The 19628-nt window shown below is 53.0% G+C and overlaps 1 protein-coding gene across 1 annotated transcript in view; it reads right to left on the bottom strand.

The window, feature by feature from the left end:
* MNT (MAX network transcriptional repressor) overlaps positions 1-14589 on the bottom strand; it is a 44246-nt gene extending 29657 nt beyond the window's left edge. Inside the window, exon 1 of the mRNA XM_059829393.1 lies at positions 14517-14589. Within this exon, the coding sequence (XP_059685376.1) occupies positions 14517-14589 (73 nt within the window). The remainder of the gene's footprint in view (positions 1-14516) is intronic.
* Positions 14590-19628: the final 5039 nt, after the last annotated feature.

Below are 19628 nucleotides of genomic sequence, written 5' to 3' on the forward strand. Positions count from 1 at the left end.
GGAGGCAAGGACAAGCCCAGAGACCAGCCCTGGCTAACAGCATCCCAAGAAAAAACTGCATTTCAGGATCGCCTCCTAAACTAGAGCCTGCGTGCGGGAGACGGAAACCTCATGAGCCAGGCGTCCCCCGCTCCCAGTTCTCCCAGCAGTGACCCAGGACACCCAACGGCCGAGAGATAAACAGCAGCCGCAGGACTGCAGCCAGTCATAACCAATCACCCATGCAGGGCAGGGCAGGCTCCTTAGGTTGAAATACCCTGTATTTTATACTATCAAGTGTAAATCTCAGCTCAATGGACATTACGCTGATACAAACCCATCAGGGCACTTCTTTACTGCTGTGGATTTTATTCAAGCTCTTAAACTTGGCTTTGATGTGCGTACGTTCCGATATGTTTTTAGAAGACCAGACAAAGTAAATGAAATCTGTGTGGCCCAACTAGCAAAATAAACCTCATTAAATGTGATCCAGGTCTCCGGCTTTAATTGTGTGAACATGGCACAAATGAAATTTATTTATACAAGTCCTGTGGCGCCAGTGGCCCCGGCATCTAGACATCTCACAGCCTTAATCAAATATCTCCAAACCCGCTGTCCATGAAGCTCAGCAGATGCCATTCCTGACAGCCTCCAAGGAGTTGCAACAAAAAATGGTGCACCAACTGCATGCTTGGACCTATGACTTCTTCACTGTAATAAACAAATATTTGGAAAATAAACCCTTTCTTCATGAAGCAAGGAATCAGAGAAGTGACGTGTACAGTCTGGTACTCTGTCTTCTAGAGTGGTATCCAGTAATTCAGAGGAAGCTCAAAGAAACAGCCCAAAAGAGCCTGTCCACAGGGGAAGCTTGGGCTTGACCTAAACGCTGAAGTCGGAGCATATATTTAGGAAATCTGATAGAAAACCATGTATCCGGCAACCTGGAATTACCAGGAGCTGCCCAGTCCTCACACGCCACCCGAGCGGCGCTGCCGCTGCTTGGGTACGTTCTTAGCCAGCTTCTGATTTTGAGGGGTGTAGTGCAAAAGCAACAGAGAGCAATAAAGGGAACACAGCTTTTATTCCTGATTCTGAATGACCTTTGGTACATGTGACCGCACAGCCTCACCATCCCTGATTCACAGACGACACGATTCCCTGAAGTTCCCTTTAGCCCAGGATTTCTACAGCATACATCGTATTTCCTCCAACCTTCACTAACGCACTCCGGCCCAAGTCTGCTCGCTGGTTGCCTGAACAACTCCGTGCAGAGCTACACGAGGCCTGCAGCACAGCGTCCGAGAGCCCTGGGCGGAGGAGGCCAGCGAGGAGTGTCCGAAGAGACACGCAGCGTGAGCTTCAAGGAGGGCAGCCCGGCATCGTACCTGCTGCCGGAGGAGGGAAGGAGGGGAACTTCAAACCTTACAAACCTTAGCAGCCCTAGTTCGGCACTCAGATGCAGCAACAGCTGGAGCACACACGCCTTGTAAGACCAGGAACAAGGTCAAGCACCCAGCTGACAGGCTAAATACTGTCCAGCACCTACACGAGGAGAAAGCAAGAACCTGGATTGAGCTCTGGCAACAGGGCTGCATCTCCAGGCTCTGACCCTGTGGCACTCAGAAAGGCACCACGTGAAATTCAGTGATCTGGAAGGATTTCACGTCCAAAGAGTACTTTTCATGTGCTTGCCCGAGACTCAAATCCAAAATTTTAATTCAACTCCTTGTAGCACCAAGTAGGAGGATAAGTGAGCTCAAGATCTGACTGACTCCAAAATGTGAAGTTGTTTAAATAGCACCTCAGAGTCTGAATGGAGTATTTCTCTACCCTGAAACGTTTTGAGAAAATATAATTCTCCACATTTCCCTAAAGGAAGAAGTAAAGTGGGGCAGGGTGGCAAAAACACCAGCAGGAATCCCCTGATGCAAACAACATAAATCTTAGCTACTGATGATTTCAGACTGGTTCAATCGAACAACATTAATAACTAATAAATAAAAGACCTTTGTCTGCAATTCTTTTGCTCCACTTTGCTGCTTGGTTTGCAGCCAGAGCCAACGCGATGGCCCTGGCACAGGACGCACCAGGAAATTCAACGCCAGTGACCTGCTGACTACTCTTGTTTTCTGTGTGCGTGTTCAGCCACGCAGCCAGCACCGGGGCGGCACAGGTAGCTGGCCGCTGGGAGAGGGAGAGCGTCCCGGGGCCGACCCGGCGCCAGCCCCTGCCGGGCACACACCGGACAAAAGACCGCACAACTTGCACCCAGATGTAAAACTGCACCGTGCCGGACAGGAGGGCAGCAGCAAAGAAGTCAGTTAACGGCAACTCCTGGCACTGCTCGAGGTCTGATGAGGAGAGCGGGACCTGCCCATGCTGAATTCACTCCGGCACTGGCTTCTGGCAGTAACGCGGCGACAGCAGAGGAGAGGACCTAGAAACGAGGCCTGCAGCTGAGGTCTGCACCGACGGCAACGCCTTCCAGCGCGCGAGCAGGAGTCGGCGGTGAAATTCCTACAAGTAATTTTCATTCATGGGGGAAGCTGCAAGAAGAGGAAAGTAAGGTTCAAGCGTGCGTTACTGATCAGAAATATTTATGTAAATGTCTCTGCGAAGCAGGTGCAGCCCTCGGGCTGCTGACAAGCTGCCAACAAGGCCTTTGGTGTTGCAAATCTTGAGCTCCCTTGAGCCAAAGAGTTTATTGCAATGATTTTTTTTTAGCCAAAATCTGACACCAGTGAGCCACTGTCCTCTGTGTCTGACTCGTCCGTGGGCAAAAAGGAACCACGCCACCGACCGCCCCAGCAGTGAGAGGACTGGAGGGTCTCTAAGCCATCTCTTCCTTCAGGACAGAAACACTTCCATCGAGCTGTGAAGATCTCTGTCTCCTGCTCACTTTGTGCTCACACCTTGCAAACAAACTAAAGACACGCTTTAAAAAAGCCCCTAGAGCTCTCTGTTTCTCCACAAGAGGTAGGTTCACCCACTTTCCCTCACAGGTACAGACAGAACAACGAACGGTAACCAGCACGCCCTGTGCTCAGGCACACGCCTGGCTCATTCTTTCACGTGGGGTGCACTCAACGCGTGAGTGTCGCGAGCCCATCATGTGAAAAGCTGCAAGGCTTGGGGCATTTTCTTGGGCTCAGAGGGACAGCTGAACCGGAAGGTGCACATCAAAATTATGTGTAATTTCCACTCATTCTTGACACCCTGATCAAAGGGACTGAGGGACTGAAGGAACCAAGGGAGCAAACCAGCCCTGCGAACCCTCGAGGGATCTGAACCACAACCGAGGCACGAGGGGACAAGGAACCTCACCCTGCCCACGCCACACCGCCTGCCGAAAGGCCCACGTCGCAAGAGCGGGGGACCTCGGCTTCCCGGCCAAGCCGCTGAGGCGGTACACCGTAACGGAGGATGACAACAACGCCAGCAGCATCAGGACAGAACAGCAAGAGTTGTCACAGGAGGACAGAGGAACAGGGTCAGCGTTCCTCACCGGTGGACCGGTGCTATTTTAGGGCCCTGATGGTCCAGAAGACACAGTGCCAGGCACTCTTAATTTTGTTACCTAATAATCTTGCTGGGTTTAAATTTATCTCCTTCCTTTTGCCTGCCCTGGAAATGCCACCCAGCTGTAACAGCAGGCGCTGCCAGCCAAGGGAGCAGCCGTGCAAGGAGAACCGCACGTGCCTCCTGGGCCAGCAGCGTGGCCCGGCAGCGGCCAGGGTACGTCATGGAGCCTCCCGCCTAAGTCGTGCTGCAAGAGCACTGCACGAGCATGCCTTTAAGGAATTCTAATGCCGTTTTTAGTGCTCCTATTTTGTACTAGGGACACTATCAGTACTCAGAATTTATCAACAGCATGTGCCTTTGCAAAACCAAGCATCTTAGCTCTACGTGTGCTTAAAGGTTCCTCGCCAGTACAGGCAGAGAGTATTACTGAACTCCATGAACAGTTAGGTATCGGCAGTTCTGTGGTGTAATTTTCTGAATAGTTTGAAATGTTTCTTTGACTCCTTCAGTGCCTCCAGGAGCTTATACTGCACACCATGAACCGTTGCAGACCCGGAGAAGAGTGCCCTGGATTTCACTCACGCTGGTTCTACAGCAGCGTCACCCACAGGAATCACCCCCGGTTCATACCAGGAAAGCGCTGGGGACAGAAGGAGTCTCCAGGTATTTTCCATTTCCGAGGCTGGCCAGGCTGCACTCACGGAGGGGGACTGCCACGCTAGAGAGGAAGGGCAGGCTGCAGCCTGAAGGTTGGTTTCTGTTTCTGCAGGTCCCAGACTCCGGAGAGAACCAGGAAAGGGAAGATAAGAACCGAGTCAGCAGTACGGGAGACCAGTAACGCTCAGCTGGAGCCGGGCTAACTCTGAGTCATAACCAGGGCTGCTGACACAAGAGGATACGCCAGCAAACAGCCGCCGGCTGTGCCTAGAAGTGCTTTCAAGTGCCTAGAAACAAGCTGGAGGACTGAGACCCCTTCGAAATTGTGACCCATTTCTCTGAGCCCCTCTGAATTCTGGTGGACAACAGCGTAACACAAGCTCAACTTTTCTCTCCTGTCTTTGCTAAAACCACTTTGTTTGGTGTCCATCCCTTTGCACCGCTGCTTCTCCAGCAGTAACGTGGCAGCCCTGAGACACAGCACTTCTCCCCAAAATCCCATGGGCCGCTGGCGGAGCCTGCGGCTGCCTCAAGCCCGCACTGTGGAGACCACAGTAAAGAGCCCTTTGCAAGGCACCTGATGATTCTTCAATAAAACCGCTCACTTGCTGCTGCTCACCTAGGTGCTGTGTTCAGATTTCAGCCTGCTACCAAAATGTCCCGTTTTCCTTCCTATTCACAGAGACTGGGCCACATTGTCTTCTTCATGAAAGACTAAACCGTATTTTAAAAGCATGCTGTTCACAAAGGATACTGAAATGCTTCACAATTAGAAATCAGAAGCTCGTGACACATTCCAGAGAAGCGAGAGCTAAGCCAGCCCTCCTGGGATTTCAGTTTCAGGGTTTTAAAGACCCCAGCTCCTACCTGATACTTTCTCTGCTGAGCTACCCCCACTACACCACCACACCACGCATTCTTCATACCTTATCTGCAGACGGTGTCACCATTCACTATTAACAACAAAAATACTTGACTTTCCATTTTCTCAGCCAGAGGATGATGGCCATTTATGTCCTATCTGTAAAAGCAAAGGAAAAATCAGCCTTCACATTAACTGTCCCTCCTTAGCACCAACCAATACAGACCATTAGTGGTTTCAGCATGATGGGCTTATCTGTAACTCCCAGAAATCAAAGTGACCGCAGTATCCAAACCTGAAATAAATTAGAGAAATGACAAGATGATCCTCTTGCTTGATAAAATATAGGGAGCAGACATGCTTTACTCCTACTTTATGCAGACAGGTGGCTTACAAGGAAGTAAGTATTTCCCTTCAACAAAACCATCACAGCTCCTGGAATGCAGAAAGGAAGGTTGGAAAGACCCTCAAGAAATCATGTAATTCGTCTCCCAAGCCCCAAAGAAGAATCGATCATAACTAAATAATACCTGGCAGACGTTTCTCAAAGCAACAACTTCTCAAACCTCTATGGATAATCTCCATCGTGCTTTAATTTGCTATTCCAGTGCTTAACTGAAACCCTGAATCAGCTCCAGATAGTCATTTTAGCTGCATTTTAGTTACAACTAACTCTCAGTGGACAGAAGAAAGAAATAAAGGGCCAGGATTTAGCAGTACTACAAAGGAAAAGAAAACAGATCAAGACTGCTAAAAAAAATAAAACCATCATGGACAGCCTCAGATATATATATACACACACAGACCACCCCAGTGCCTTCAAGCCGTAAAGGTGCAGAGAATGCTGCACACCACCTCTGCTGCAGCACCGAAGCTTGGCAGGCTGGACTGATATAAAACTCTTGTTGTACCTTTCTGCGGAATTCAGGACAAAATGCAGGAGAGCACCGGCTCTGACAGACAGAGTGCGCACCAACAGCACACGATTGATCACTGACTCTGCTCCATCCTCTGAGGAGCTTCACCTGGGCAGACAACCAGCAGAGCTGCTTCTATACAAGATGCTGTCTCAATGCTTTTCCATCGGGCATTGGCATTTTTAAGAAATAGGGAGACAAAGTAACGCGTTCTGATAAGCAGTTATTTGCAAGTGGAACAGCTTCCGTGTCGCAGTTCAGAGGAAAAAGCGGCACTGATGACAGGCAGGATCCAACCCCACCTGCTCCAACGCACACAAGGAAACGGCTGTCTCCCCTTCTGGCCCCGCGACGGTGTGGCACGCTGAAGTCTGCAGAAACACGGCGAACGACGATGCGCTTTAAATATTCTGGTTGGAAAAGAATGGAAAACATGACCTGACTGAATAAACCGTATTAGAAACAAACTATATACTCTTAAAACAAAACAAAAAGCCCAGGCACTTGATGTGCCCACAGAAGAGACTCTGAGACCCCACTTCATCCACTGCTCGCAAGCAGGTCTCAGACCCTTGGGATGCAAGCAGTCTGCAAAGTTCTTTCAGTCAGACAACACACCGCTTGTATTTTACATAGGCTAGAAACTGAAGCAAAGAGGTTAAATGACTTCATGTCACACACTGAGTCATGGCAAAACCGGATCTGTCGGTTAACTACCAGCCTGTTAGGTAAGTGTATTTGCTCGACACCTGTTCACGTAACATTCCTCGATCCCCATGACGAGAACGACAGCCCGCTGCTGCACCTTCATCCCAGGGCTGTACCAGGGGTTGTTTTCACAGGCTGCTCACACCAGCCAGCTCTCTTCTCAAGGAAATGAACAGAAACGTGCACATTACCCTTCAGAATCCTATCCCCGTACTTGAAAAAGAAAAGGAGATCGGAATCCAAGGGCATCTGCCCATCCAAGCACAACACACATGCACAGGAGTCGGAATCTTTCCTCGGTGACCCGATCACCCGAATCAGTAATTCGGAAGTTATCCCTGCCGTCTCTGAATTCACACAGACACTGCTCTCAGTCACAGAGCAAGGCTCTTCCCAGAGTTAACATCTAACTCACAGAGTCAGCGTGCCGAGAGGAAGAGCAGCTTCTCGGAGCAGGCCACATCCTCCTCCAGCACACACTGCAGCATCACTGCGATTCTGTCCACTTTCACAACAAACACCGTGAACCTACAGCATCATCTGCTGATGGTCCAGACATGCACTAAACGTGCGTTCCTCATCAAAAATATCTGGCATGGTCTTTGTTCGCTCGGCTTCCTCCAAATGGACAAGAGCTCAATCTACATCACACCTAAAGTGATGAGGACATCACTAGCAAGATCCTGCCATTTGGCCATTGCAATTTTAATCAGAGAGAACAAAGCTAATCAAAACCAGAGTGACAGATTTGTTTGAATGCTTCAAGCTGTCACCTGGTAGCAGGAGATTTTCCAGAGGGAGATGCCTGCTCTGCCTGACTGTCTGACAGAACCCACATCAGCAACCGATCTACTTGAGGTGCTGCCGAGTCCTCTCAAACCCTCCTGTTCATACCAGGCGATTTTGGAAAGATGGGAGAGAGCGCTACAGACGGAAAATGAGTTTGCTCTCTTTCCCAGCATCTCTCACTAGCTCAGGCTCGCTAGTCTAAGCAGAACCAGCTCCCCTGTACCTTGCTGAGGTCACTCCGGACAGTCTCTCTGTCCCTTGCCTCTTCTACATACAGAAATAAAAACACACTGTCCAGGGACACTGGGAATCCCATTACCAGCAACAGCACTTGGGTACAGTTCCTGGTTGCACTATCTGTGTTACGCACCAGACATAACACACGTGCTAATGCGTGGCACATCCACCACCTTGTAGGCTCTCACGAGCTACCATCAGATATACATCACACTTCTACATACAACCCTGCACAAAGAAACACAGAGGAAACAACTTTCTTTATCAGATGCTGCTGCAAAAAAGATCAGAGGCCAAAGTAAGGCCAGGGAAAGCCCAAGGGAATCTTTAACTAGTGAGTAGAGTGAATTGTACCATCTGCAATAAGATGGACCTGATTTCAGTACAAAACACTCCTTATACATCCCTGTCCCATCCTCTGCAATACACTGCAGAGAGCTTCCCCGTCAGGAGATGTTGTGATGTTGCAGTGAGTCTGGGGCTTTCCGTACTCCAACCTCTACATCCAGCTAGACAGGAGACTGGCAACCAGAAAGCTCAACTTTGTTTCTTGCTTTATCAAGGCACAGCTTTAGGTAAGGCCCTTCAAATCCCTGCACCTCAGCTCTGCCACCCGTGACCTTTCAGAAGTGCTGCACAATTCAACTAAGGACTACAAAATGCTTTCATGTCCCTTGGTGAAACATACAATTTATCAACAATTGGAAGGGAAGTTTGCTTTTTTTGGCAAACTTTGTATGCTGTATTTTGTACTTGTATTATCCCTTCAATTTAAAAAAAAATAAAAAGTTTTGACATTTATATAGCTTTGTCAGGTTTCGGGAAGTTCGGCACTTTGTACACAAGATTCAACTGACGTGCCCCGCGGTACAGAAAAAGGCATCAGCGGGCATAAGGAAAGCAGCTTCCCAACTTCCAGCCCTGCTGTTGGCCTATGAGACAGTGCCGCTTCGCGAAACAGTAAGATAAAAAAAGTTACTTCAGTGTATCGGGAGAGACGAATTGTGCGGACAACATCAGATTTGGAAGGGGTGCTCTGCTGCAGCCAGCTTGTGACTCCCTCATCCTCCACCGCCCGGCCCGACTGCCTACAGCAGGTCTGCACTCGTCATAAAGGGAAAAAAGGGACAAAAAAGAAAGGAAAGGGTGAGCACAACGGCCAGTCTAGCACTTGAGTAACAAGATGGGTTAGGATTACGTGAGGCGTTTATTTTCCAGAAGCCAGCCCGCTGTCAGTTTATTCTGCGCTTTCGGCAGGCCTATGCAGACTCCAGAAAGTGAAGCTTGCGTTCACGTCTAGCAGAGGTATTTCCACCTGCCACGGTGGCACCGGCGTCCTCCGGCGCTGCAGCGTAGCTCTCCTCTGCCTGGAAGCCCTTGCAAAAAGATAAACGCCGCATCATTTGTCGGGAGGCGCTTTAACTTCTGAAAGAAATCCAGGTGGATGTGCTACCTGCAGCAGGCCAGCGATGGCCGAGGACATGGCCACGTGCACACAGAGACGCTCAGGACCTGCGTGCGTCCTGAGCTGGCCAGACACAAGCCAGCTCCGGCCTAAAAGCCCTACAGGGTTTCAGGAGATGCGTCTCCACATCATACTGACGAGACCTGCCAAGAGACACCAGAGGAGGACCACACCACGCCGAGCACAGCACCAAGCCACTGCTGAAAAACGTGTGCTGGGTGTGAGCTGGTCCTCTTCCTCACCCATCAGCACTAGGCGGGTGGCACTACAGCCAAAGGAAATCTTTCTGGTCACCACACATCTTGGTATCAATCCCACGCAATTAAGATGTGTGCCAAAATGGCAGTTAGATGAGATGGGAAAAGACCAGGACTGTGCTCACTGTTTGGTCACCACCCTTTCTGGCAATGTTCAAAAAAAATGAAAGGCTTATAAACACAAATGAGCAGATTCAAGCAAAGCAGAGAACGCAAGATGAGTGGGTAGTAGATGAATATCTATGGGAAAAACCCTAAGAAAACAAATATTAGTTACTTGCGATTACAAATAAATTTGTTTTCTTAGATCATGAAACATTCTTGGATTAACCTAAATTCAAAGAAATCAGCCACCCTCTAATTCAAGTCAAATGTCTCTGGAGTTTGCACATAACAGACAGAAAGAGGACCTCAGTTTGTGGGTTTGTGCATGTGTAAACACATGCATTTACGTGCATGTGAGCCACTTGTTTACAGAAAAAAGGGTTATCAGCAGCCACATTATGAAGCATGAAAGCACAGGTGTGGATAAGACAAGGGTGCTTCAAAATCCTGACTCCCAAAACAATCAGAAACGCTGAAGTATGTGGCCAACATGGTGCACGTCCAGGGTCTGCCTGTTATTGTTTGCATTCCCATGGCGTCAACATTGTAAGAAGAAATGCATAACATTGACTATCCCCCTCACCTCCCCCAAATCTGTTATAATAACAATATAGTAATAACAACATTATTACTAGTATATAATAACATTATTATTAGTATTATAACTTACATAACATTTGTCATCATGTACGAGAACGGGTCTGTTGAGCATATCAACAGGAGTATGGATGACGAGCCAAACCACTGAAGTTTCATTTTCGTTACATCTCTCCGCATATCTACACAAACCAGTCATACGCATTTGTAAGAAACTCGGATTTCCGAGTCATACAAGCCCAGCACAAAACATGCAACAAAACCAAGCACGCTTGCAGAATCAAACTGGGATGTGCAAAGAGCACACAGGGAGACGAGCCTCCAAAACCCGCTATTTTAAGTCAGTAAATAGCAGAAATTACTATGCTGTGGAAGTGCCATCAAGATCAAGGATTCTATAGATGTAAAAATCATTAGATGTATCTGGGTAGTAGTTTAATTAATAAGCATACAATTCCCTCCAACTTAATCTGTTACTTGCATTTCATTTGCTCCCAGTTTACTTGGGAGATAAAAACCAACCACTTGTGGTGCGTCCTTCAAATTCCATCAAGCGTTTTAGCAAAGTCTGAACTCCGCTTTAGTAACGAACGGCACAACTCAAGGATCCCCATCACGCTGAAGTCTTTTTCGCCCCCGAGGTCCCAATCACAACTGCACCACGTTGCCATACTCCTTCGAGCTGTTACTCTTACGGCTACATCTGAAGCGGATGTATTTTGACTCTGTTTTTTTCAGCAATTTGAAATTATGTTCTCTGAAATATTAATACATATAATATGTAATATTCAACAGGCTTTTGGGTAAACATCTTACAAACACAGTTTGAACCATACTGTAGGCAGTGCCCGATTACCTAGGGACACAAGAAGTGACACCGCTGCGTACAGGCTGACGGCAGGGCAGGCTCCACACTAAAAGCCGCCCGGGTTTCCCTGCGGTGGGTCAGAGCAGCCCGCGGCAGGGCTTCGCCCCAGTCACACAGGCAAACCCAAAGAGTGTCGCAAACAACTCCCCAAAGCACCAAACAGCCCTCAGAGAGCTGAAGGCACAGAACAAGACTGCTCTGGTTATAAATTCAGAAAAGCAAAGCCTACACGGTCTGATTTTCCACTGGTGGAAGAGGCGGAAGAAGCAGGACAAGCCACGTGTGTACCTGCCAGAAAACGAAACAGACCTGAGCAAAGGCATCGGTTATGGCTGGGGAAATGGGATGTTCTGTGGCACCTGTGCCAGGTTTGAAAGCGCCCGGACGCCACGTGTCTGCTCATGGAAACCGGCACCTCCGTGAATACAGCAGGACCCGACTCCAAAGTCAAGTGCTGCTCTATCTGCAGACCTGCGAAACACAGCATGTGCTGCACGAGGCTGCACGTGGGTGCCCAGCGACACCACCACCCTGCCTGCACCGCTGGCCTTCTCCTGGCACTTCGTGGGTCTCCGGTGTCAGACATAGCACCGTGCACTACGTGGAAGGAGAGGGTAGATGTTGGGGTAGGTGTCAATCTCACAGCTTTGCAGACACCACCTTCCTCCCTGAAGGACGCGATTTCATTTCACGGAGCCCTCCCAGAAGCTGGACCCCGCACTGCTCCCCAAAGCCTGAGATTGCTCAAGCTGCACCCCAGTAACTATCAGCCACAAAAGAATACAAAGCGGCGACAAAAGCTGCTGGCCTGACCTCCCCGCAAGTCCGAGGAGAATGTGAAGATCCAACTGCTGTCTGCTTGCCGGGAATCCTTCTGCATCTCCTCTTTTCAGAAGGCTCTCCTTCTCGGTTAGGAACCATACACAGAGGCAGTGCTCCACCACCTCTGTCCAGCTGGGAAGCAGCCACAACGCTCTCCGTGTAGGCAGAACGAGCAGCTATGCCCCACACACTGCGTTCTCGTGCAAGCACCGCAGTGCTCCACATCTCCGGGAATCCCCGCAAAGGGGACCAGCCATATCTTAACCCCCTTCCCTCCCAAAGCCATTCTGCTCTCCTTTCTCCTAAACCTTTCCAGTTTTCCCTTCTATCAGTTTTCTTCCTCATGAAGACAGGACAGTGAACATCCGGCTGAATGGAGGACTCTTTCTTCCTCTACTCCCAGGCTTGGAAAAGCAATGGCTTAAGTATTTATGGCATTTTACCATCTAGTTGGTAGGAAAGCCTGGACACCAGCGGGGCAGACCCACAAGGAATGACAACAGACCGTGCTCACGACCGTGTTAGCAAAGACTCCCGAGCAGGTTCCCGTCCTGCTCTCCCACCTGAGGCCGAGCGCTCTGCAGCACAGAGATCAGCTTTCCACCCAGCAGCCTTAAATCAGTTTCATTTTAGACTTTTTAATGCTGTTCCCAAATGGAATGGATTTTAAGGCCAGACTGGACCCCCGGAGTTACACAGTGTAACTGTGGGTGTAGTGCAGACTGTAAAACTTCTCTGAACATGCATCTGAAGGAAGAAGGCGGCGAGGGAAGGAAGCCCACCTAGAATACTTTATTGTTGCCCAAAGAGGCTTTCCCAACTATTTCTCTGCTTGTGCTCTCCCCTGACATCTTCCTGTTACCCAAAGTTCAAACGACGGGCTCCTCCCTCTCATGCCACACATCTTCCTGGTGCTCGCGACTTCCCTGAAGTAGCCACGTTTGCGCTGACGCTGCTCCTCCACCAGCCAGTTCAGCCCTGACATGTCTGTTGCAGCAGGAACGGTAACTGCGTGTGTCACGGCAGAACACAAAGCACCCGGTCGCAACCGAGGGAGCGCTGCGCTGGGGGCTGCGCAGCTCACCCAGGCAGGTGGTATACACCAGCATCTCCACACGTCTTTGCGTGCTGCCCCTTGTAACTAGAAAGCCCACCCGGTTTCTTTGTTTTTTTGGTGCATTGCCTTGCCCACGCCCCACTCAGAAATAATTTCTGCCTTCAGAGGTTACCCGACACGATGCAGCTAGGTCGCTTCTGCCCCTCCGGCCTTGCAGCTGGCACTTCTGCCCACGTACCCCTGATCCTCACTTGTTGCACCCGTGTACAAATCGTGCTCCTAATGTGGGGTAGCTGGATAATAGTTAAAGTATTTTGCAGCAGCAGGAGCTGTAACAAACAGCCCTGCTTAATGCCAGTTCTCCGACGTTTAACCTCTGCGACACCCAGAGCACATTCGCCATCTGTGAGCCACAGAGCCGCGAACATTAACGGCCATGAGCACGTCTGACGAGAAAGGCGATGAAACCGTCACAGGCTGGACGCGGGCGAACGGAGCGTGTCACCCCCCCTGCTCGGGGCTGCGGGGACAGCTCCCGCCCGGGCCGGGCTGCGGGTGCCAGGCTAGGCGGGGGGGACCGCTGCAGCCCACAAATCCACGTTCTCCTCTCCTACTCGGGAAGCCTCTTGCCGCTGCACGTCCCCGCGCCGCCTCGCTTCCTAACAGCCCCTGTCTCCTGCATGACTCATCACTGAAACAATGGGCTCGCGGCCGCAGCCGGCAGCGGCACACAAAGAGCCGCTCGTCCCCTCCCGCTCCTGCCGCAGGTACACGCTCCCGCCGCTGAGCTAATGCTGCGCCGCGGCTCCGTCGGCCCTCGCAGCGGGCAGGCGCGAAGGAGCCGCACGGCCCGACAGCGGCGGCCGCCGGGACCGCTCCTCGGAGGCAACGAGCGGCGGCGCGGCCGCCGCGCCCGGGCGCTGCTGGACGACAACCAGCCGCCGGGAGGCGGGAGCGGCGGGCAGGGCCGGCGGGCGCAGGGGGCCGGCGGGGACAGGGGCAGGGCGGGCGGCGCTGGGGCGGCCGCCGCGGCCCGGCGGAACGGGGACCCCGCAGCCGCGCGGCGGGCGCGGCCCGCGCAGCGAGGGGGGCCGGGGCTCGGCCGGGGCTCCCCGCCGGGGCGGGGTGGGGGGGGTGGCCGCCGGCGGGGCGGGGCGGGCCGGGGCTCCCCACCGGGGCGGGCGCCGCTCTCCGCGCGCGGGCGGGGCGGGGCCGCGCGCACGTGGTGGCGGGCGGCGCCTGCCGCGTCACGCGGCGCGGCCCCGCCCCCGCCCCGCCCGCGGCGCGGGGACACGCAGCGCGCGGCGGCGGCGCGCCCGCGGGAGGGGCGGGGGCGGCCGGCGCCCCCCGGGGCGGCCCGGGGAACCGGGACCAGGGGCGGTTGGGGCCGCCGCGCCCGCAGGGAGCCCCCGCCGGGGCGGCGCCGCGCTCCCCCCCCCCCCCCCCCCGCGCCCTGTCACTGCCCCGCGCGGCGGCAGCCGCCCGCCGCGGGCTTCCCCCGCCGCCGCCCCCGGCCGAGCCCCGGCGGCCGCGCCTCGCAGCGGCAGCGCCGCGCCCCCCGAGGTGCCGGCGCGGCCGGGCCGGCGCCGCGCCCGCCCCCGTCCCCGCGCCGCCTCGGCCGGCCGCGGGCTGTCAGGCGGCGGCCCCGGCGCGGCGCGGCCGGCCGCTTACCACGTGCGGTCTGCTGCTGCTGCGCCTGCCACTCCAGGAACCGCGCCGCCTCCAGCAGCGTCTCGATGCTCATGGCGCGGGCCCCGGCCGCCGCCGCCGCCGCCTCCCCGGTCGCGCGGGCCCGGCCGCAGGCGCCGCGCCGCCCCGCGGCTCGCCCCGACGGCAGCAGCGCTGGCGACAAGATGGCGGGCGGCAACAGAAACACAACAGGCGGGCGCTGGCGCGGCCCCGCTACTACGCGGCGGGCGGCGGCAAGACGCGGCGCGGAGCGCGGGGCGCCGCCCGGACGGGACGGGGCGGGACGGGACGGGGCGGCCAGCCCGGCCCGCCGTGACGCGGGGGCGGCCCGACTGCCCCGCCGGCCGCGCGGGGCGGCCGCCGACGCCGGCCCGCCCCGGGGCGGGGGCCGGACGCGGGAGGGCGGCGGGCGCGGCCGGGGCCGGGCCGGGCCGGCGGCGCAGCGCTCCGGCCGCCGGGTTTTCCGGGCGACCCTCCCCCCGCAGTGCGCTCGCGGCCCATTACAATATGTCACCGCGGCGCGGGCCAATGGGCGCGGAGGACAACAAGGCATGGAGCACCTCCACATGGGCGCCCCGCGCCGCCGCCGCGCGCCTTAAAGGGGCCGCGCCCCGCGGCTCCCCGGCCGGCCGGGCGCGCGGCGCTCCCGCGCCAGGCGGCGGCCCCGCCCGCGGCCCCGCAGCCTCCCGCCGGCCGCGCCCGGCCGGCCCCAGGCGCCCGGGCAGCGGCCGGGAGCAGCGGCGCGCCGAGTAAGCCAGTCCCCGCGGGGCGCGCTGCCGCCGGAGCGGGGCCGTGGGCCCGCCCGGGGCGCCGCCGCCGCCCCTCCGGGGAGCGGAGTCGCGCGAAGCTGCAGCGGGGCCGCACCGCGCGGCGCGGCGGGCGCGCCTTCGCTCGGCGCCAGCGCGGAGCTCGCGTGCGGGCCCGCGGCGCGGGGGGCGCGGCCGCCTGCGTCCTGCCCCCGGCGGGCGGATTTCCCCCGGCAGCCTCCGGCCGGGAGAAGGGCGTTATTCCCGGCCGGCCGGGCGGCGGCTGCGGGAAGCCGTCCCGGGTAGTGCCTGCTCTCGGGGAGATACCGCTCAGCCGAGCCGGCAGCGCGGCCGCCGGTTAACGTCGGCGACCGTTTTCCTTCGGATGCCCCTTTTCCCGTAGCTTACAAAGCTAGGCTGACCCGTGACTGTCCGCAGGGAAGTCTTCCGCGCTATCTGCCTCGGGTCGACTTTGCTTTTTGGTCTTCGAAAAGATGCTGAAGTAAAGGAAAAAGAAACCGATTGGAAAAAGTAATGGTTCTCGTGGAAGGAATGGGATTGAAAAAAACCCCAATTTCCATGTGAGAACTGCCATTCTATTTTAAAAAAATCAAGTAACTTATAGACCAAAAACTGCACTGAGGAACGGCCGCCGAAGGTGGGAAAACCACGCTCTCGTGAGCTGGGCCCTATCGGTTTGTGGAGCTTGGGACTGGCTTTGGAGGCGCGCCCGTCCCGCAGCACCCGCAGGACCTTGTCTCGTCCTCCTCGCTCAGCGTGTGGCTGATGGCCGCACTCACTGCGCACTCAGGTCTTTCTCTGCAGGTGGAAGTAGTCGTTTCCTCCTGGGCTTTGCCATGAGCTCATCTCGGGGTTACCTGAATACCTCACGGCATTAGTGAGGGTATCGTCATCGCTCACGAGCAGAAGATGTAGATGAAGACTCTGTGAAAGCCTGGCTGAAGTAACTCACCTGGTACCAGCAGGCAGTTGTAGCTAATGGAGGGACATGCTTCATTTTTCAAGGAACATTTTAAGCTGCTTTTCAGTCGTTTGTCCTCTCTCTGCAGACTGCCTCAACCCGCTCCTCACAACTTCTGCAATAAATGAAAGAGTTTTATCAGCATGAATGCCCTTCTTCACCCAGCCCTGATTCTTTAGAGCGGACGTCCAGGCGGTGTACTGAACTCAGCAGGAGGTCTGTGCAAAAATAGTATGATTACTAATATATGGAAGTCATACAATGCATATACCCTTAAGGAGCTCGGTAGATGGCCCCAGTTTTAAGAAGGAATTGCTATTCTATGATCAAACTTGCTTTACAAACACCACCTCTTAACCACAGAACTTGTGCCCTTGCAGAGAGCCGCAGTACCCGCCTGCGATTTGCAGCACAGCTCGGAGACCCGCGGCTGGTCCCGCACTCCTGCAAGTGCTGCTCACGCTCTGTTTTTAGCAGGTGAGATAAAAAAATAGGACAACAAAAATTAATCGTTAGAGGAACTTACTGAAAACTCAACAGCCAGTGGTCTAAGGGAGTGTACTTGTCAGAACGCAGCTTTTAAAAGAAACATCTTCAGGTACGTTTGAACAGTTTAGCCCTGTGCTGGGTTAACTGGTTAAGTAGGAGGCAAAACTTTCCTTCTGCCCATCTAGTAACATCTCTCGCAACACTTTAGCATCCAAGGAGAGTTGTTTGTTCTGAAACCTTGAGCTCTGTGGGCTCTCGACTGCTAAGCTAGCTCCTGACTTTGGCAGCTGAAAGTGTAAATCGGTGCCGTTAAATATTCATATCAGAGCGATGTTTCCTGATCAAATTCATTTATTGCAAGTTTTTGGACCCGACCGAGCAGCAGCTTGGGAACACATCCAAACTCCATCAACTGTGTATTCATCTACCTCTGGAGGATTATACCAAGAAAGGTTTTCGCTGAATCATTTGACCCTGTTACTAGGGACGGCAATAAACCGGAACACTTCAGTTATTTGGCTTGACTCTGTGAATGCTTAGGGAGAGTTTTTAGAACTTTGCGTATGTGCTGAAAGTACGACAAGCTCCAATGCCTACCCCGTTACACCCCACGCTTGTGAAGAGCAGACGCTGGGCTCTCTGTACAACCCAGCCGAACACGGACTTCGGGGCTGAGGACACCAAGACGCAGCGCGGCTGGGTCTCAAGTCGGAGCCGTCCTTCCCTCAGGCCACCCGGCCTCCTGCACTCTGCTCGGGGTTTACGCTGCTCGTCCTTATCTGGGCTGCTCCCGACAGGAACCCACGGGCAGGAGTCACTTGCAGGCTGCGGCAGCCTTCCCAGGGGAGAGGGCTCCGGCGGCCGCTGCTGCGGAGCTGCTGGCACTGCTGCTTCCTCAGGGAAGCTCTGGGGCACTTCTGGAGCTGCCCACGGCCCGCCCTTCGCTGGCGGGACAGGAGGGCTCCTCAGTTTCCATCTGTGGTTCCGAAACCTTCAGTCAAATCCTTTGACTGATGTTTTTTTCATCTTCTCCAAAGATTAGATGTAACTTACAAGATGAGAATTTAAAGCTTTTGCTTTACAAGCATACGTAGGTTCAGAGGTGTGTCTTTTTACCTGTTTTGAGGGAATGCCGAGGGCATTTTAACTTCTTCTCCATTATTTCCTGTTTAGTCAGTCCTTTCAGATAATATTGAATGATCTTCAGATGGCACCAGATATTAATCTCTACTACATTCTGGCTGTAGTAAGTTTAAAATCAATGGAGTTGAGCACGGATGAAATGGCTCCCATATGCTATGAGTGGTGAATTTGGATAATTCCAAACTTAAACATGAAGCTGCGCTGTGAAAAAAAGGTTTAAGCATTTTGAATAGCACAACAAATGCAAAGTCTTACTGTAGTCAGTAAAATGCATTTCTTTATTTTCAGGGTTATTGATGGCATTATATAAAGTTTGAATGGGTTAAGATTTATTCAGATATAATTATGATCATGCTATTCATATATTGATAGTGCAGGGAAAACAAGCAGTGGTTATAGGTCCCATTATCTTTCCTTATATCCGCCCTTCCCAAAAAAAAAAGAAAAAGAAAAGATTTCAAGAGAGATGAAAAATTGCCATTTCGAGGATGACATTGTCTTACAATGACACCTATACACAAAATGCCACAAGGATCACCTAATATCCTAAACATTCTATTCCATCCTAGGAATATGATAGATGTTTAAAAAAAACCAACTTCAGCTGTGCAAATTTGGAAGAATAACTGCAATACTGCTGAAGACTCGGCAATCTCCTTCCTGTTATTCTGCTTATTTCCTTTCCGCCGATGCAGCAAACAGCTTCTCTTTACACAAAACCATCCTCAGAATTTTTGCATCATGTGACTGTCAGTGAGTTTAGCTTTCTGGCAGTATCATCACGAAGACTTTCCCCCCCAGTTCAGAAATTACTCACACTCATTTCCTGGCGGGAGGTGCCTGGAGCAGGAGGTGGTTTGAGGCTGGCAAGGAGCAGCTGTTGGGTGTTTATGCTGTTGGCATGAGGATGTTCTTTAAAACTTGTGCTACAGCCCTGCACAAACCACGTCGCCTGTACATTGCAGCTGGGGAGCAGCCTGCTCTCCCCATCTCTGTCCGACGCTCTCGCTCCCGACCCTAACTGCTCATCTGCCGGTTGTGGACAATCCCCCTGCGTAGCAGTGGCCGGTGTGCATGCATCACTTACCTGTTTTCCTACTTTTTTCTCATCAGGAAGGAGCTTTTATGGAATATCACTTCCTAGTTGTGCCTGTTGGTAGAAAAAATAATGCCTAAATGGGAGCTTTTTACTAGCAAGGTAAAAAGTTACATCCCAGCCAAAATTATTTGTATTTACTTTGAAATATAGTTGGTTTTAGAGCACCTTGGGTAATGTAAGCTCATTAAATGTCTCTTAGAAACCCAGCTAAATTACTTTCTAAAGTTAAATAATTTTCACCATTCATGCTATTTATAAACGTTCAAATAAAAATTGGCCGAGCAACTCAGGTAATTGATTTGGTGCCACACTCCCACATGCACTTGCATCACTGGAGCAGTACTAGACGAAGTGATGCGACTTTTCGTAGATCATACAAAACCCCTGCTAGCCAGGGAATCCCCCCCTGTGAGCAGGTGGCCGTGCAGGGGCTGAGCTTTGCGTTCTGTGCCCTAGATGGTAAATTCTCATCATCCGTCTCCCCAGCTCGGGCACCGCGACTCGGCTTCCAGCGCACGTGAATTCTGCTCTTCCCTTACTCCAAATAAACAACTTTTCACTTCGGGCCTCTGAATAATCCTTCTGGAGTCGGTGGGAATACTTGACTGCTTAAAGTTTTATCGCCTGCTTAAATA

The sequence above is a fragment of the Gavia stellata genome, chromosome 25 (genome assembly GCF_030936135.1).
Source record: "Gavia stellata isolate bGavSte3 chromosome 25, bGavSte3.hap2, whole genome shotgun sequence".
NCBI classification, from domain to species: Eukaryota; Metazoa; Chordata; class Aves; order Gaviiformes; family Gaviidae; genus Gavia; species Gavia stellata.